The sequence below is a fragment of the Coturnix japonica genome, chromosome 4, assembly GCF_054131305.1.
Source record: "Coturnix japonica strain WE chromosome 4, WE-NBRP24, whole genome shotgun sequence".
Classification (NCBI taxonomy): Eukaryota; Metazoa; Chordata; class Aves; order Galliformes; family Phasianidae; genus Coturnix; species Coturnix japonica.
Genome location: NC_140666.1, coordinates 62,431,863 through 62,449,796, shown reverse-complemented (window position 1 = coordinate 62,449,796; position 17,934 = coordinate 62,431,863). Strand labels below are relative to the sequence as shown.

The following is a 17,934-nucleotide window of genomic DNA, read 5'->3' as shown; positions in this document are numbered from 1 at the left end:
CACATGACTTGCAAGTTGGGTTTTGGGCCTCTTTTCCAATGGCAAGCACAAGCTCCCACTGCTGACTTCACTGTATCATGTTTTACAGTTATCTTTTACGATTTGTAATTATTAATCCTTTCACAAATAGTGGGGGCAAACTGCAGCCAGGCCACACAAACCCCGGCAACAAGTGGTGTCTAAGGAAGCCAACCATCAGTACCTCGCTGCTGCTACCCACCTCCTCCCCCCTCACTAAACTCTCAGCGCCCAGCCCCGTATCCAGGAGATCCACCTCTCCCACTCTCTTCTGAGCTTCCTCTGGCCCTCCTCCAGGACTCCCAGCATGCCCCTGCCTTGCCTACACCTGCAGCCAGCGGTGCACAGCTGCACTCAGGGCTTCCCCGCAAGACACGGGTCCGGACGGACAGACGGCACCAAGCCTCCATCCTCTGCCACTGCTGGACACAGCTCCTCTCAGACCACATGGCCACTTCTGGAAAAGTAAGGGTACCTTGCTGCCTTCTTTCCTTCCCCCCACGCACTGAGATACCCTGGGAATGGCTCAGCCAGCACACCTGGGCTGCAGACCATCCTTTCTCTGACTTCCCTCTCTCACTCAAACCTCTCTGAGTTACACAAGCCTCTGCTCCCATATAGCTGCAAAACATCAGTATCTGCGTGAGGCAGTAGCTTACCCAGCACGGGAAGGGGGGGCTTCTCACAGCTTTCTCCCACTGGAAACTGAGTAGCTCTTTTGCTATGAATGCTGCCCGGATGCCAGCAGCTTCTCTGCTCCACACTCCTTCTCCAGGATTGCGCTGTGACACTCAGTATCCTTCCAGAAGTGCCTAGGTCCTCTCCTCCCCTAGGGAACAGCTTGCAAGAGGGAGACCACAGGATCTCATTAGAAGAACAGGATGCTGAACTGGTCATTGGAAGGGCACAGGCCAGGGCAGAGTTAGCGTTTAGTACTTCCTTGGAGCTGAGCTATTGACAGAGGTCAACAAACCATCAGTTTACTTCTTTTTAATCAGTTCCTCTTTCTCAGAGGTGCATCTTCTCACACAGCCTCACCGCTTCCATTCTTCCAGGTTATCCGATGCAGAGCTGCAGTTGCCTGGGCAGCGGGCAAATCACTCTCTGTTGAGGAGATAGAGGTTGCACCTCCAAAGGCACGTGAAGTGCGTGTCAAGGTAAAAGCATGTTTTAATTCTTTATTTCCCTCTCCCATGGAAATTGCTGTTCTTGTGGATATACTGTTTGCCTGGCATTGTGTGGTCACCTCTTCCTTGCATTCTGCACTGCACATTATATGTAGATACTGCAGTAAAGGATGTTACTGATCATCAGGGTTTGTGCTTGGCTTCTGGTTCATCTTACCATGCAGCTCAGCCCAGATCTTGCTGCTCCCTTTCCATACGATTTCCCACTTCCCACACCTTTTGTTTCAAAAGAGCATCCGGGAAGAGTTGCTGGAGATTGACACAAACAAAAAGATGCAGAGAAATAACCAGAAAGAACTATAGGAATGAAACTGTGCAGTTTTGCCACCTGAGAACCAATTACCATTGACAATAAACATGTCAGCAAAGTCCCATTCTTACCAGGCTCCCATGTATGACAGCTATGTTACACTATGAGCACTGGGATAAAATACAGCAACTTCCACACTACAAAATCCAGTGAGTGGTGCAACCCATGCTGTCCCTTGATCATCACCGCGGATATCACAGCACTAACGAGAGCTGCACTTATTTATTTATTAGGAAAAAGATTAATATTTGAATTAATTGCAAACAATTTTTTGGATGTGCCAGCTTGTAGACAGAAGCACACAGATATGTACAGCAATGCTCTGAGAGGGTGGACCGCTGTAAGTTATCAGTAACCATTCAGTGCCCTACGTGCCACAGACCTCTCCCCAGCTTTTGGCACCAATGATATTCAGGTAAACAGAAAAGAACAGTCTCCACTCAAATATCAAATAACAACTGCATGGCATAGCACTTTGCACTCCTCAAAATTACAACACAACGTGTCTGACAGTCACTTGGGAATACCCATTCACAAAAGCCAGAGACATGCCAGCAAAAAAACCTCCATAGCCCTGCAGCAATGCACAGAGGAAAGCCATACAAAGCATTCAGCATGAGCTGAGGGCCTGTGCTGGGCTTGAGCACGGAGACACCAGCACAAGGCCGTAGCACCAACTCGGGTGGCACCCACAAAAAATGCTGCACCAGCTTGGTCTTTTGAAAGCCTGTTGTTTCATCAGCTCATCCAGTCTTTCCACTCCAACAGATCGTGGCCTCAGGGATCTGTCACACAGACGAACATGCTCTAGGAGGTATCTTCCCAGATGTAGAATTTCCAGTCATCCCAGGCCACGAAGGAGCTGGGATAGTGGAGAGCACTGGAGAAGGAGTGACCTCTGTGAAACCAGGTAACCAGCACATGCAACCAGGACTCAGCTCTCAAAGTCTGTAAGGCTGCACAGAGATCAGAATTTCCCTCTGGCTGCACACCAGTTGTGCTGCACTGTCACACACACTTTCCTCACCAATACCACAAAGTGCTTGAGGCAGGCTCTGAACAGGTTCTGTGGACAGGGAAAGCAGTGAGTTCACAGCAGGTTGCTGTCATCAGAAAGCTCATCTGAGGTACGCCAACAGGATGCTGACTTAGAGGCACTTAACACTGAATCTGCTTTATTCCAGGAGATAAAGTCATCCTCTTTGGAATTCCTCAGTGTGGAGAATGCATCTTCTGCAAGAATCCCGACTCCAACTACTGCCTGAAATCACAGTGAGTTTTCTTTCCCCACCCTTTACCCAAACACGCTCAGTTGTCATCAGTTCTGATACACACAGTATGTAATGAACAACACATGCACGTGCTTCCAACAGCTTCACTGAACCACAAAACCTGCTACCTGACAAGACCAGCAGGTTCACTTGCAAAGGGAAACAGATCCACCACTACCTCTGGAACAGCTCCTTTGCAGAATACACTGTTGTGCCTGAGTTCACCCTGGCCAAGATAGATGCTGCTGCACCTCTGGACAAAGTCTGTGTGCTTGCCTGTGGTTTTCCCACAGGATACGGGGCTGCCATCAACACCGCCAAGGTTGGTATTCAGACGTGCTGAAATTAAGCACCCCACATCCACTTTCACATCCTCAAAAAAGCAACAGAAACTTCCTCCTCACACAGGAGACCAACCCAGCCCCATGTCATGCAGGTAAAACCCGGCTCCACCTGTGCAGTCTTTGGCCTTGGAGGAGTTGGCCTTTCCGTTGTCATGGGCTGCAAGGCAGCTGGAGCGTCGCGCATCATTGCCATCGATATCAACAAGGACAAGTTTGCCAAGGCCAAAGAGATGGGAGCCACCGAGTGCATCAACCCTAAAGACTTCAAGAAGCCCATCCAGCAGGTGCTCACCGAGATGACCGGTCATGGTGTGGACTACTCCTTTGAGGTTGTTGGGACCGCAGATACCCTGGTACGTGACATTTTAGCACATCCTCCTTCCCAGAATCACATCAGACTAATTCCATCACAGCACATGGTATCTTGCGTGCTGACTGCACTTCAGGCCATTCTGCTTGGGGAGAAATGATCCAGGAGGGTCAAAATAAGTACAGAGCTTACCAAGGCTGGTGTAGAAAACAGCCTCTGTTATTAGGTACCAGGGAGTCACCAAACCTGCAAGGAACTAATGCATTTATGATCAATTCATCTGCTGTGCTTGCCTGTCCCACCAGATTGCTGCCCTGGCCTCTTGCAATATGAACACTGGCGTCTGTGTGTTGGTTGGAGTAACCCCTGCTGGTTCAACAGCTCCCATTGATCCTTTCCTTCTACTCAGTGGGCGCACTTGTAAAGGTTCTCTGATTGGAGGTAGGAAGCCGGGAAAGCAATTTTAGTCATTTTAATTTTCTCCCTTCATGGGAACTCCCAAATGTCACTGGAATAAATACACTCCAGGACACACACATAATGCTTTCATTGATAATGCAATTATATGGTTCAGCAATGCACTCAGTTCCATCCCAAAACGAACTCTACCTAGTAGCTGTTATCCACTTGCCTCTTAAATATTATGAGGATTTCAAGGTTGGCAGCAAACCAGAAAGACTTCTTTGGAGGCTGCAGATGTTAAAGCCACAAGCGAAAAAGAACAGTGAAATTCCACATCATGAATAGTATTCCACACAGAAGAATGGAATCATAGAACATTCTGTGTTTGAAGGTACATGTAAGACAGCATGTAACAATAATAAATCTGCAGATATTTTATCAGCTTGCTGACCCACTTTAAACACTCAACCAACTCCACCAGGGTCTCTTTACCGAAACATCATTTTTCCAGTTATTCACTGCATGCAATTTCTCCCATTTCCAGGATGGAAAATGAGAGACTCCGTCCCCAAATTAGTTGCCAACTACTTGGAGAAGAAATTTAACTCCGACTTGCTGATCACACACACGCTGCCGTTTGCTCAAATCAACGAGGGATTCGAATTGCTCCGTGCAGGCAAAAGGTGAGATCCTGATTCTGACTAGCACGAATGATGCACAGCAGACTTGAAGGTGCATCTCTGTCATCATGTCAACTCAGCCAGTAGCACCACTTGTAACTCCTGCCTTCCATTTTTCCCTCTCCAGCATCCGCACTGTGCTGCTCTTCTGAAGGACGCGATCAGGGCAGTATGAATGCAGCACACAGTCCAGCAGATGCCCCCCTGTGTGGGCCCTTCCCTCCCCCATTGCCTTTCATGGAGTGTACAGACAGAAGCACAAGGATCCTGTCAGCTGTGCTGCTTCTGACAGCGCTCCTGCGCCCATCCTCTCCTGAGAAAACAGTTCTATAAATAAAGGCTGTCTTACAAACTCTTCCTGCAGAGTGCTGTGAAACAATAGGTGCTGATGTTTCTGAGCTGCACATTCTTTGCACACTTTCACACCAAACACCTCACACACTTTTGCACATACACATCCACCTCGGCCACCATCTCATCTGGCTGAATGCTGTGACTCAGACCAAGGGACAGAGAGCCCACACTGCTGCCAGTCTTTCCTCTCTCAGGATCACCACGTGTTTCATTCACTCCATGTCACTTGCTGACACAGTCTGTCATACCCAACATTCATTTCAACATCTGATGCTGTCTGCAGTAACTGATCCCGTCTACAATAATGTGGATTCAGTAGAAACAAGAGTGGAATATTGTCTCAGCTCTCGGTGGCACCTTAAAAACGTTTTCTGTGGAAGCAAAGCCACTTTTCTCTAACAGCCATGACGCAGCTAAATCATGATCTCAAGAGAACTCAAAAATGTTTGATAAAACCAAGCTAGTGGGGATAGAAGGGCCAGAGAGAGAAATTGTCCAACATGTGCCAGATACATGGTCCCTCTGAGGTACTTCTATTGCATGTATTTTATGGAATATAACAGCAGTCTTCAGGGTGAAGGGTCAAAAAAAACAAATCGAAACAAACAAAACAAAGATAGGGAAAAAAGTACAAAAAACTTCTTCAAATCTGTCCTGTTCAAGAGCATGCAGAATCCATTTTAGCTGTCCTAAGAGCCCACAGGTTTGAGAACACCTGACAGCAGCATGGCAGAACTTGATCTTCACCGCACAGATGTTGGGTTGAACCAGCAGGGCTGGAGAACAGGCTGCCCAGCTGTACTTCCACAGGGCTGAAACCACAGTCACACAACAGGGCCACAGAGCCCCAGGGGACAGCTCAGCCAGTTAAAAGGCACATTAGCAATGCCTCCCTGGTCTGGGGAAGCTTGAGAGTGCCCACATGACTTGCAAGTTGGGCTTTGGGCCTCTTTTCCAATGGCAAGCACAATCTCCCACTGCTGACTTCACTGTATCATGTTTTACAGTTATCTTTTACGATTTGTAATTATTAATCCTTTCACAAATACTGAGGTCAAACTGCAGCCAGGCCAAAGGTTTCCCCTGGCATCAAGTGGTGTCTAAGGAAGCCAACCATCGGTACCTCACTGCTGCTACCCACCTCCTCCCCCCTCACTAAACTCTCAGCGCCCAGCCCCGTATCCAGGAGATCCACCTCTCCCACTCTCTTCTGAGCTTCCTCTGGCCCTCCTCCAGGACTCCCAGCATGCCCCTGCCTTGCCTACACCTGCAGCCAGCGGTGCACAGCTGCACTCAGGGCTTCCCCGCAAGACACGGGTCCGGACGGACAGACGGCACCAAGCCTCCATCCTCTGCCACTGCTGGACACAGCTCCTCTCAGACCACATGGCCACTTCTGGAAAAGTAAGGGTACCTTGCTGCCTTCTTTCCTTCCCCCCACGCACTGAGATACCCTGGGAATGGCTCAGCCAGCACACCTGGGCTGCAGACCATCCTTTCTCTGACTTCCCTCTCTCACTCAAACCTCTCTGAGTTACACAAGCCTCTGCTCCCATATAGCTGCAGAACATCAGTATCTGCGTGAGGCAGTAGCTTACCCAGCATGGGAAGGGGGGGGCTTCTCACAGCTTTCTCCCACTGGAAACTGAGTAGCTCTTTTGCTATGAATGCTGCCTGGATGCCAGCAGCTTCTCTGCTCCACACTCCTTCTCCAGGATTGCGCTGTGACACTCAGTATCCTTCCAGAAGTGCCTCGGTCCTCTCCTCCTCTGGGGATCAGCTTGCAAAAGGGAGACGGCAGGATCCCATTAAAAGAACAGGATGCTGAACTGGTCATTGGAAGGGCACAGGCCAGGGCAGAGTTAGCGTTTAGTACTTCCTTGGAGCTGAGCTATTGACAGAGTTTGACAGACCATCAGTTTACTTCTTTTTAATCAGTTCCTCTTTCTCAGAGGTGCATCTTCTCACACAGCCTCACCGCTTCCATTCTCCCAGGTTATCCGATGCAGAGCTGCAGTTGCCTGGGCAGCGGGCAAATCACTCTCTGTTGAGGAGATAGAGGTTGCACCTCCAAAGGCACATGAAGTGCGTGTCAAGGTAAAAGCATGTTGTTTCTTATTTTTGTTGTTGTTTTGTTGTTTGTTTTCTTTCTCACTTTCATTTTGTTCCCCCTTCTGCTGTGGGATATTTTTTTCGGTAGTTTTTCTTGAATGTTGGCATTGGGAATCTGGGTGCTCTGAAGCTCAGTCTTTCCCTAGTTTAGTGTGCAGGAATATTTGTCTCCTTCCCAATTTCCTGGATCAGTCATGGGGATCCACAGTGGTCAAGCTGTTTCTAGAATCAAATAACCACAGAGTATCCAAAGCTAGAAGAGACTCACAATAGAATCATTGAATCCAACTCCTGTCTTCACATAGGTCCACACCAAATTCAAGTCCTATATCTGAGAACCCAGTCTAAATGCTTCTTGAACACCAGCAGCTTTACGCTGTGACCACCACCCTGGAGTGACTGTTCCATGTGTGACTAACTTCTGGTGAAGAACCTTTTCCTGACACACAGTCTTACCTCTCCTGGTGCAGCTCCACTGCATTTCATTGGAGCCTGCCACCATCATGCAGAGCTCAGCACCTGCTGCTTTGCTCCCCTCATGAGGAAGGAGTAACTCATCGCCAGGCAGTTAGGACCACATTTAGTATAACCATCTGATCCCAGCCCATCAGCCAGATGTTCATCCACTGAACTATGTTTCAGTCTAGCTGCATGTTGGATATTTGGTCCAGAAGAATAAAGTAAGAAAGAGCAATGAAAGATTTGCTGAAAGCTAAGAAGGCTTCTCTTGGTCAGCTGGGAGGGAGGGTGGGCTGGGGGGGTTAGCCATGTCATAAAAGGAGATTAATTCATCACACAGGATATTCTCCATATGAACCCATATTGGATATGACCAATAGCATTTCAAGTGTTTTACAATATCTCTCAGAATAATCACACCACAATTATGCCAGGCAAAGAAGTGAGACTGACAGACCTGTAATTACCAGGATTGCCTTTCTCGTTCTTCATGACAACTGAGATGTTTACCACCTTCTATTAGAAAGGAACATTTCCAGTCTTTCCAAATATGGGAAAATAATTAAGAGTGGACCCACGATGAAATCAGCCAGATAATTGATAACCCTGGGGCAAATAACATTGGGGCCCACAGATCTATATGCATCCAGGTAGAGAAAAAACCACAAAAGTGCATTTATGTGGCATTTCAAAGTTCCTACAGTAAAGGCTGTGAGGGTCTCATAGCCAATCAACATTATTCCAAATGTTCTCTGCACTTTCACCTCTAACAGATCGTGGCAACAGGGATCTGTCGCACAGATGACCACGTTCTTGATGGTACATTTCCTGTTCTAGAATTTCCAGTCATCCCCGGCCACGAAGGAGCTGGGATAGTGGAGAGCACTGGAGAAGGAGTGACCTCTGTGAAACCAGGTAACCAGCGCATGCAACCAGGACTCAGCTCTCAAAGTCTGTAAGGCTGCACAGAGATCAGAATTTCCCTCTGGCTGCACACCAGTTGTGCTGCACTATCACACACACTTTCCTCATCAATACCACAAAGTGCTTGAGGCAGGCTCTGAACAGGTTCTGTGGACAGGGAAAGCAGAGAGTTCACAGCAGGGTGCTGTGATCAGAAAACTCATCTGAGGCACACCAACAGGATGCTGACTTAGAGGCACTTAACACTGAATCTGCTTTATTCCAGGAGATAAAGTCATCCTTGCTCCACTTCCTCAGTGTGGAGAATGCATCTTCTGCAAGAATCCCAACTCCAACTACTGCCTGAAAACACAGTGAGTCTGTTTTCACCAACTCTTTGCCCAGACACACTCAGCTCTCATCAGTTCTGATATGCACACAGTATGTAATGAACAACACATGCATGTGCTTCCAACAGCTTCACTGAACCACAAAATCTGCTAACTGACAAGACCAGCAGGTTCACTTGCAAAGGGAAACAGATCCACCACTTCCTCTGGAACAGCACCTTTGCAGAATACACTGTTGTGCCTGAGTGCACCCTGGCCAAGGTAGATGCTGCTGCACCTCTGGACAAAGTCTGTGTGCTTGCCTGTGGTTTTCCCACAGGATACGGGGCTGCCATCAACACCGCCAAGGTTGGTATTCAGATGTGCTGAAATTAAGCACCCCACATCCACTTTCACATCCTCAAAAACGCAACAGAAACTTCCTCCTCACACAGGAGACCAACCCAGCCCCATGTCATGCAGGTAAAACCCGGCTCCACCTGTGCAGTCTTTGGCCTTGGAGGAGTTGGCCTTCCTGTTGTCATGGGCTGCAAGGCAGCTGGAGCATCCCGCATCATTGCCATCGATATCAACAAGGACAAGTTTGCCAAGGCCAAAGAGATGGGAGCCACCGAGTGCATCAACCCTAAAGACTTCAAGAAGCCCATCCAGCAGGTGCTCACTGAGATGACCGGTCATGGTGTGGACTACTCCTTTGAGGTTGTTGGGACCACAGACACCCTGGTACGTGACATTTTAGCACATCCTCCTTCTCAGAATCACATCAGACTAATTCCATCACAGCACATGGTATCTTGTGTGCTGACTGCGCTTCAGGCTATTCTGCTTGGGGAGAAATGATCCAGGAGGGTCAAAATAAGTACAGAGCTTACCAAGGCTGGTGTAGAAAACAGCCTCTGTTATTAGGTACCAGGGAGTCACCAAACCTGCAGGAAACTGAAGCATTTATGATCAATTCATCTGCTGTGCTTGCCTGTCCCACCAGATTGCTGCCCTGGCCTCTTGCAATATGAACACTGGCGTCTGTGTGTTGATTGGGGAACCACCTGCTGGTTCAACAGCTCCCATTGATCCTTTCCTTCTACTCAGTGGGCGCACCTTTAAAGGCACTCTGCTTGGAGGTAGGAAGCCGGGAAAGCAGTTTTAGTCATTTTAATTTTCTCCCTTCATGGGAACTCCCAGTTTTCACTGGAATAAATACGCACCAGGACACACACATAATGCTTTCATTGATAGTGCAATTACATGGTTCAGCAATGCACTCAGTTCCATCCCAAAACAAACTCCACCTAGTAGCTGTTATCCACTTGCCTCTTAAATATTATGAGGATTTCAAGGTTGGCAGCAACCCAGAAAGACTTCTTTGGAGGCTGCAGATGTTAAAGCCACAAGCGAAAAAGAACAGTGAAATTCCACATCATGAAAAATATTCCACACAGAATAATAGAATCATAGAACATTCTGTGTTTGAAGGTACATGTAAGACAGCATGTAACAATAATAAATCTGCAGATATTTTATCAGCTTGCTGACCCACTTTAAACACTCAGGCACCAACAAACTCCACCAGGGTCTCTTTACCAAAGCATCATTTTTCCAGTTATTCACTGCATGCAATTTCTCCCATTTCCAGGATGGAAAATGAGAGACTCCGTCCCCAAATTAGTTGCCAGCTACTTGGAGAAGAAATTTAACTCCGACTTGCTGATCACACACACGCTGCCGTTTGCTCAAATCAACGAGGGATTTGAATTGCTCCGTGCAGGCAAAAGGTGAGATCCTGATTCTGACTAGCACGAGTGATGCACAGCAGCCTTGAAGGTGCATCTCTGTCATCACGTCAACTCAGCCAGTAGCACCACTTGTAACTCCTGCCTTCCATTTTTCCCTCTCTAGCATCCGCACTGTGCTGCTCTTTTGAAGGATGCGATCAGGGCAGCACGAATGCAGCACACAGTCCAGCAGATGCCCCCCTGTGTGGGCCCTTCCCTCCCCCATTGCCTTTCATGGAGTGTACAGACAGAAGCACAAGGATCCTGTCAGCTGTGCTGCTGCTGCCAGCGCTCCTGCGCCCATCCTCTCCTGAGAAAACAGTTCTATAAATAAAGGCTGTCTTACAAACTCTTCCTGCAGAGTGCTGTGAAACAATAGGTGCTGATGTTTCTGAGCTGCACATTCTTTGCACACTTTCACACCAAACACCTCACACACTTTTGCACATACACATCCACCTCGGCCAGTATCTCAGCTGGCTGAATGCTGTGACTCAGACCAAGGGACAGAGCATCTGCACCACTGCCAGTCTTTCCTCTCTCAGGATCACCGTGTGTTTCATTCACTCCATGTCACTTGCTGACACATCTCATCATACCCAACTTTCATTTCAACATCAGATCCCATCTGCAGTGACTGGTCCCATCTACAATAATGTGGATTCAGTAGAAACAAGAGTGGAATATTGTCTCAGCTCTCAGTGGCACCTAAGAAAATATTTTCCGTGGAAACAAAACCACTTTTCTCTAACAGCCATGACGCAGCTAAATCATGAGCTCAAGAGGACTCAAAAAAGGTTTAATAAATCCTTACTAGTGTGGATAGAAGGGCCAGAGAGAGAAATTGTCCAACACGTGCCAGATACATGGTGCTTCTGAGGCACTTCTATTGCAGGAATTTTACAGATTATAACAGTAGTCTTCAGGGTGGAGGATCATAAAAACAAAAAAAGCAAGTAAAAAAATATAGGGAAAAAAGTACAAAAAACTTCTTCAGATATGACCAGTTCAAAATCATGCAAAATCCACTTTCGCTGTCCTAAGAGCCCAAAGGTTTGAGAACACCAAGCGCTCAGCCTCCTGACAGCAGCATGGCAGAACTTGATCTTCACCGCACTGATGTTGGGTTGAACCAGCAGGGCTGGAGAACAGGCTGCCCGGCTGTACTTCCACAGGGCTGAAACCACAGTCACAAAACAGGGTTACAGAGCCCCAGGGGACAGCTCAGCCAGTTGAAAGGCACATTAGCAATGCCTTTCTGCACTGGAGAAGCCTGAGAGTGCTCACATGACTTGCAGGTTGGGTTTTGGGCTTCTTTGCCAATAGCAAGGAGGAAGCTGACCTCATACATATCAGTTTGAACTCTTGTTTTTTCTTTCTTTTTTTTTTTTTTTCTTTTCTTAAATACATTAAATATTAACCATTTCACAAATACTGGGGGCAAACCGCTGCCAGAACAAAGGTCTCCACTTGATAACAACTGATATCTAAGGAAGCACGACTTGTGATGGGAGTCTCCTCCCTCTAGCTCTTCCACCAGCAACTGCAGAGAAAACTCTCTCTGAGCTCTGATGTGCCTTTCAGAGGCCACGGGGCCTCTCCAAAAAGCAGAGCCACAACAAAAGCCTTCCTGGAGGACTTCTGCTAATTCTTCACACAGCACAGCTGCCAACCATCGGTACCTCACTGCTGCTACCCACCTCCTCCCCTCTCACTAAACTCTCAGCGCCCAGCCCCGTATCCAGGAGAACCACCTCTCCCACTCTCTTCTGAGCTTCCTCTGGCCCTCCTCCAGGACTCCCAGCATGCCCCTGCCTTGCCTACACCTGCAGCCAGCGGTGCACAGCTGCATTCAGGGTTTCCCCGCAAGACACGCGTCCGGACGGACAGACGGCACCAAGCCTCCATCCTCTGCCACTGCTGGACACAGCTCCTCTCAGACCACATGGCCACTTCTGGAAAAGTAAGGGTACCTTGCTGCCTTCTTTCCTTCCCCCCACGCACTGAGATACCCTGGGAATAGCTCAGCCAGCACACCTGGGCTGCAGACCATCCTTTCTCTGACTTCCCTCTCTAACTCAAACCTCTCTGAGTTACACAAGCCTCTGCTCCCATATAACTGCAGAACATCAGTATCTGCGTGAGGCAGTAGCTTACCCAGAACGGGAAGGGGGGGCTTCTCACAGCTTTCTCCCACTGGAAACTGAGTAGCTCTTCTGCTATGAATGCTGCCCGGATGCCAGCAGCTTCTCTGCTCCACACTCCTTCTCCAGGATTGCGCTGTGACACTCAGTATCCTTCCAGAAGTGCCTAGGTCCTCTCCTCCCCTAGGGAACAGCTTGCAAGAGGGAGACCACAGGATCCCATTAAAAGAACAGGGTGCTGAACTGATCTTTGGAAGGGCACAGGCCAGGGCAGAGTTAGCGTTTAGTACTTCCTTGGAGCTGAGCTATTGACAGAGATTGACAGACCATCAGTTTACTTCTTTTTAATCAGTTACTCCTTCTCAGAGGTGCATCTTCTCACACAGCCTCACCGCTTCCATTCTTCCAGGTTATCCGATGCAGAGCTGCAGTTGCCTGGGCAGCGGGCAAATCACTCTCTGTTGAGGAGATAGAGGTTGCACCTCCAAAGGCACATGAAGTGCGTGTCAAGGTAAAAGCATGTTTTAATTCTTTATTTCCCTCTCCCATGAAAATTGCTGTTCTTGTGGATTTACTGTTTGCCTGGCATGGTGCGGTCACATGTTCCTTGCATTCTGCACTGCACATTATATGTAGATACTGCAGTAAAGAATCTTCCTGATCATCGTTTGTGCTTGGCTTCTGGTTCATCTTACCATGCAGCTCAGCCCAGATCTTGCTGCTCCCTTTCCATACGATTTCCCACTTCCCACACCTTTTGTTTCAAAAGAGCATCCGGGAAGAGTTGCTGGAGATTGACATAAACAAAAAGATGCAGAGAAATAACCAGAAAGAACTATAGGAATGAAACTGTGCAGTTTTGCCACCTGAGAACCAATTACCACTGACAATAAACATGTCAGCAAAGTCCCATTCTTACCAGGCTCCCATGTATGACAGCTATGTTACACTATGAGCACTGGGATAAAATACAGCAACTTCCACACTACAAAATCCAGTGAGTGGTGCAACCCATGCTGTCCCTTGATCCTCACCGCAGATAGCACAGCACTAACGAGAGCTGCACTTATTTATTTATTAGGAAAAAGATTAATATTTGGATTAATTGCAAACAATTTTTTGGATGTGCCAGCTTGTGGATAGAAGCACACAGATATGTACAGCAATGCTCTGAGAGGGTGGACCGCTGTAAGTTACCAGTAACCATTCAGTGCCCTACGTGCCACAGACCTCTCCCCAGCTTTTGGCACCAATGATATTCAGGTAAACAGAAAAGAACAGTCTCCACTCAAATATCAAATAACAACTGCATGGTGTAGCACTTTGCACTCCTCAAAATTACAACACAACGTGTCTGACAGTCACTTGGGAATACCCATTCACAAAAGCCAGAGACATGCCAGCAAAAAACCTCCATAGCCCTGCAGCAATGCACAGAGGAAAGCCATACAAAGCATTCAGCATGAGCTGAGGACTTGTGTCTGGCTTGAGCACAGAGACACCAGCATGAGGCGGTAGCACCAACTTCGGTGGCACCCGCAAAAAATGCTGCACCAGCTTGGTCTTTTGAAAGCCTGTTGTTTCATCAGCTCATCCAGTCTCTCCACTTCAACAGATCGTGGCCTCGGGGATCTGTCACACAGACGAACATGTTCTAGGAGGTACCTTTGCGGGTGTAGAATTTCCAGTCATCCTAGGCCATGAAGGAGCTGGGATAGTGGAGAGCATTGGAGAAGGAGTGATCTCTGTGAAACCAGGTAACCAGCGCATGCAACCAGGACTCAGCTCTCAAAGTCTGTAAGGCTGCACAGAGATCAGAATTTCCCTCTGGCTGCACACCAGTTGTGCTGCACTATCACACAAACTTTCCTCATCAATACCACAAAGTGCTTGAGGCAGGTTCTGAACAGGTTCTGTGGACAGGGAAAGCAGAGAGTTCACAGCAGGGTGCTGTCACCAGAAAACTCTGAGGTACGCCAACAGGATGCTGAGTTAGAGGCATCTAACGCTGGATCTGCTTTGTTCCAGGAGACAAAGTCATCCTTGCTCCACTTCCTCAGTGTGGAGAATGTATCTTCTGCAAGAATCCCGACTCCAACTACTGCCTGAAATCACAGTGAGTTTGTTTTCACCAACCCTTTGCCCAAATAGACTCACTTGCCATCAGTTCTGATATGCACACAGCATTTAATGAACAACACATGCATGTGCTTCCAACAGCCTCACTGAACCACAAAACCTGCTACCTGACAAGACCAGCAGGTTCACTTGCAAAGGGAAACAGATCCACCACTACCTCTGGAACAGCACCTTTGCAGAATACACTGTTGTGCCTGAGTTCACCCTGGCCAAGATAGATGCTGCTGCACCTCTGGACAAAGTCTGTGTGCTTGCCTGTGGTTTTCCCACAGGATACGGGGCTGCCATCAACACCGCTAAGGTTGGTATTCAGACGTGCTGAAATTAAGCACCCCACATCCACTTTTACATCCTAAAAAAGCAACAGAAACTTCCTCCTCACACAGGAAACCAACCCAGCCCCATGTCATGCAGGTAAAACCCGGCTCCACCTGTGCAGTCTTTGGCCTTGGAGGAGTTGGCCTTTCCGTTGTCATGGGCTGCAAGGCAGCTGGAGCGTCGCGCATCATTGCCATCGATATCAACAAGGACAAGTTTGCCAAGGCCAAAGAGATGGGAGCCACCGAGTGCATCAACCCTAAAGACTTCAAGAAGCCCATCCAGCAGGTGCTCACTGAGATGACCGGTCATGGTGTGGACTACTCCTTTGAGGTTGTTGGGACCGCAGATACCCTGGTACGTGACATTTTAGCACATCCTCCTTCTCAGAATCACATCAGACTAATTCCATCACAACACATGATATCTTGTGTGCTGACTGCGCTTCAGGCCATTCTGCTTGGGGAGAAATGATCCAGGAGGGTCAAAATAAGTACAGAGCTTACCAAGGCTGGTGTAGAAAACAGCCTCTGTTATTAGGTACCAGGGAGTCACCAAACCTGCAAGAAACTAATGCATTTATGATCAATTCATCTGCTGTGCTTGCCTGTCCCACCAGATTGCTGCCCTGGCCTCTTGCAATATGAACACTGGCGTCTGTGTGTTGGTTGGAGTAACCCCTGCTGGTTCAACAGCTCCCATTGATCCTTTCCTTCTACTCAGTGGGCGCACTTGCAAAGGTTCTCTGCTTGGAGGTAGGAAGCTGGGAAAGCAGTTTTGGTCATTTTAATTTTCTCCCTTCATGGGAACTCCCAGATGTCACTGGAATAAATACACTCCAGGACACACACATAATGCTTTCATTGATAATGCAATTATATGGTTCAGCAATGCACTCAGTTCCATCCCAAAACGAACTCCACCTAGTAGCTGTTATCCACTTGCCTCTTAAATATTATGAGGATTTCAAGGTTGGCAGCAACCCAGAAAGACTTCTTTGGAGGCTGCAGATGTTAAAGCCACAAGTGAAAAAGAACAGTGAAATTCCACATCATGAATAGTATTCCACACAGAAGAATGGAATCATAGAACATTCTGTGTTTGAAGGTACATGTAAGACAGCATGTAACAATAATAAATCTGCAGATATTTTATCAGCTTGCTGACCCACTTTAAACACTCAGGCACCAACCAACTCCACCAGGGTCTCTTTACCGAAACATCATTTTTCCAGCTATTCACTGCATGCAATTTCTCCCATTTCCAGGCTGGAAAACGAGAGATTCCATCCCCAAATTAGTTGCCAGCTACTTGAAGAAGAAATTTAACTCCGATTTGCTGATCACACACACGCTGCCGTTTGCTCAAATCAACGAGGGATTTGAATTGCTCCGTGCAGGCAAAAGGTGAGATCCTGATTCTGACTAGAACGAGTGATGCACAGCAGCCTTGAAGGTGCATCTCTGTCATCACGTCAACTCAGCCAGTAGCACCACTTGTAACTCCTGCCTTCCATTTTTCCCTCTCCAGCATCCGCACTGTGCTGCTCTTCTGAAGGACGCGATCAGGGCAGCACGAATGCAGCACACAGTCCAGCAGATGCCCCCTGTGTGGGCCCTTCCCTCCCCCGTTGCCTTTCATGGAGTGTACAGACAGAAGCACAAGGATCCTGTCAGCTGTGCTGCTTCTGACAGCGCTCCTGCGCCCATCCTCTCCTGAGGAAACAGTTCTATAAATAAAGGCTGTCTTACAAACTCTTCCTGCAGAGTGCTGTGAAACAATAGGTGCTGATGTTTCTGAGCTGCACATTCTTTGCACACTTTCACACCAAACACCTCACACACTTTTGCACGTGCACGTCCACCTAGGCCAGTATCTCATCTGGCTGAATGCTGTGACTCAGACCAAGGGACAGAGAGCCCACACTGCTGCCAGTCCTTCCTCTCTCAGGATCACCACGTGTTTCATTCACTCCATGTCACTTGCTGACACAGCCTGTCATACCCAACATTCATTTCAACATCAGATCCCATCTGCAGTAACTGATCCCGTCTACAATAATGTGGATTCAGTAGAAACAAGAGTGGAATATTGTCTCAGCTCTCATTGGCACCTAAGAAAATATTTTCCGTGGAAACAAAGCCACTTTTCTCTAACAGCCATGACGCAGCTAAATCGTGAGCTCAAGAGAACTCAAAAAAGGTTTGATAAAACCAAGCTAGTGGGGATAGAAGGGCCAGAGAGAGAAATTGTCCAACACGTGCCAGATACATGGTGCTTCTTAGGCACTTCCTACTGCAGGAACTTTACAGATTATAACAGTAGTCTTCAGGGTGGAGGATCATAAAAACAAAATGAAGCAAGTAAAAAAATATAGGGAAAAAAGTACAAAAAACTTCTTCAGATATGACCTGTTCAAAATCATGCAAAATCCACTTTCACCGTCCTAAGAGCCCAAAGGTTTGAGAACACCAAGCGCTCAGGCTCCTGACAGCAGCATGGCAGAACTTGATCTTCACCGCACAGATGTTGGGTTGAACCAGCAGGGATGAAGAACAGGCTGCCCGGCTGTACTTCCACAGGGCTGAAACCACAGTCACAAAACAGGGCCACTGAGCCCCAGGGGACAGCTCAGCCAGTTGAAAGGCACATTAGCAATGCCTTTCTGCACTGGAGAAGCCTGAGAGTGCTCACATGACTTGCAAGTTGGGTTTTGGGCTTCTTTGCCAATAGCAAGGAGGAAGCTGACCTCACCATATCAGTCTGAACTCTTTTTTTTTTTTTTCTTTTTTCTTTCTTAAATACATTAAATATTAACCATTTCACAAATACTGGGGGCAAATTGCTGCCAGGACAAAGTT

General features: G+C 47.8%; 3 protein-coding genes and 1 long non-coding RNA gene across 7 annotated transcripts; 3 read left to right on the top strand and 1 right to left on the bottom strand.

The window, feature by feature from the left end:
* The first annotated feature begins 370 nt into the window (after window positions 1-370).
* Window positions 371-4,879, top strand: LOC146761099 (alcohol dehydrogenase 1-like). 2 transcript variants are annotated; one of them, XM_085547084.1, is made up of 9 exons: window positions 371-483; window positions 1,074-1,175; window positions 2,284-2,425; window positions 2,700-2,787; window positions 2,889-3,108; window positions 3,223-3,483; window positions 3,746-3,881; window positions 4,387-4,525; window positions 4,650-4,879. In XM_085547084.1, the coding sequence occupies exons 1-9, from the start codon at window positions 466-468 to the stop codon at window positions 4,672-4,674; spliced, it is 1,131 nt and encodes a 376-aa protein (XP_085403210.1). In that variant the 5' UTR covers window positions 371-465; the 3' UTR covers window positions 4,675-4,879. The 2 variants fall into 2 exon arrangements, with proteins under 2 accessions (XP_085403210.1, XP_085403211.1); XM_085547085.1 differs by having other exon boundaries at window positions 3,195-3,483.
* On the bottom strand, window positions 1,160-1,834 carry LOC146761100 (uncharacterized). The gene is made up of 2 exons (XR_014945947.1): window positions 1,587-1,834; window positions 1,160-1,454 (listed from the first exon to the last, which is right to left on the bottom strand). It is a non-coding gene; the product is annotated as an uncharacterized LOC146761100 (long non-coding RNA).
* A 1,288-nt stretch (window positions 4,880-6,167) lies between the features above and the next one.
* On the top strand, window positions 6,168-10,826 carry LOC107313628 (alcohol dehydrogenase 1-like). Of its 2 annotated transcripts, none has more exons than XM_085547086.1 (9): window positions 6,168-6,280; window positions 6,872-6,973; window positions 8,221-8,362; window positions 8,637-8,724; window positions 8,829-9,048; window positions 9,163-9,423; window positions 9,686-9,821; window positions 10,334-10,472; window positions 10,597-10,826. In XM_085547086.1, the coding sequence occupies exons 1-9, from the start codon at window positions 6,263-6,265 to the stop codon at window positions 10,619-10,621; spliced, it is 1,131 nt and encodes a 376-aa protein (XP_085403212.1). In that variant the 5' UTR covers window positions 6,168-6,262; the 3' UTR covers window positions 10,622-10,826. The 2 variants fall into 2 exon arrangements, with proteins under 2 accessions (XP_085403212.1, XP_085403213.1); XM_085547087.1 differs by having other exon boundaries at window positions 9,135-9,423.
* Window positions 10,827-12,322: 1,496 nt separating this feature from the next.
* On the top strand, window positions 12,323-16,830 carry LOC107313658 (alcohol dehydrogenase 1-like). Of its 2 annotated transcripts, none has more exons than XM_085547082.1 (9): window positions 12,323-12,435; window positions 13,026-13,127; window positions 14,232-14,373; window positions 14,645-14,732; window positions 14,837-15,056; window positions 15,170-15,430; window positions 15,693-15,828; window positions 16,341-16,479; window positions 16,604-16,830. In XM_085547082.1, exons 1-9 carry the CDS (start codon window positions 12,418-12,420, stop codon window positions 16,626-16,628), a joined length of 1,131 nt encoding a protein of 376 aa, XP_085403208.1. In that variant the 5' UTR covers window positions 12,323-12,417; the 3' UTR covers window positions 16,629-16,830. The 2 variants fall into 2 exon arrangements, with proteins under 2 accessions (XP_085403208.1, XP_085403209.1); XM_085547083.1 differs by having other exon boundaries at window positions 15,142-15,430.
* The last annotated feature ends 1,104 nt before the right edge of the window (window positions 16,831-17,934 follow it).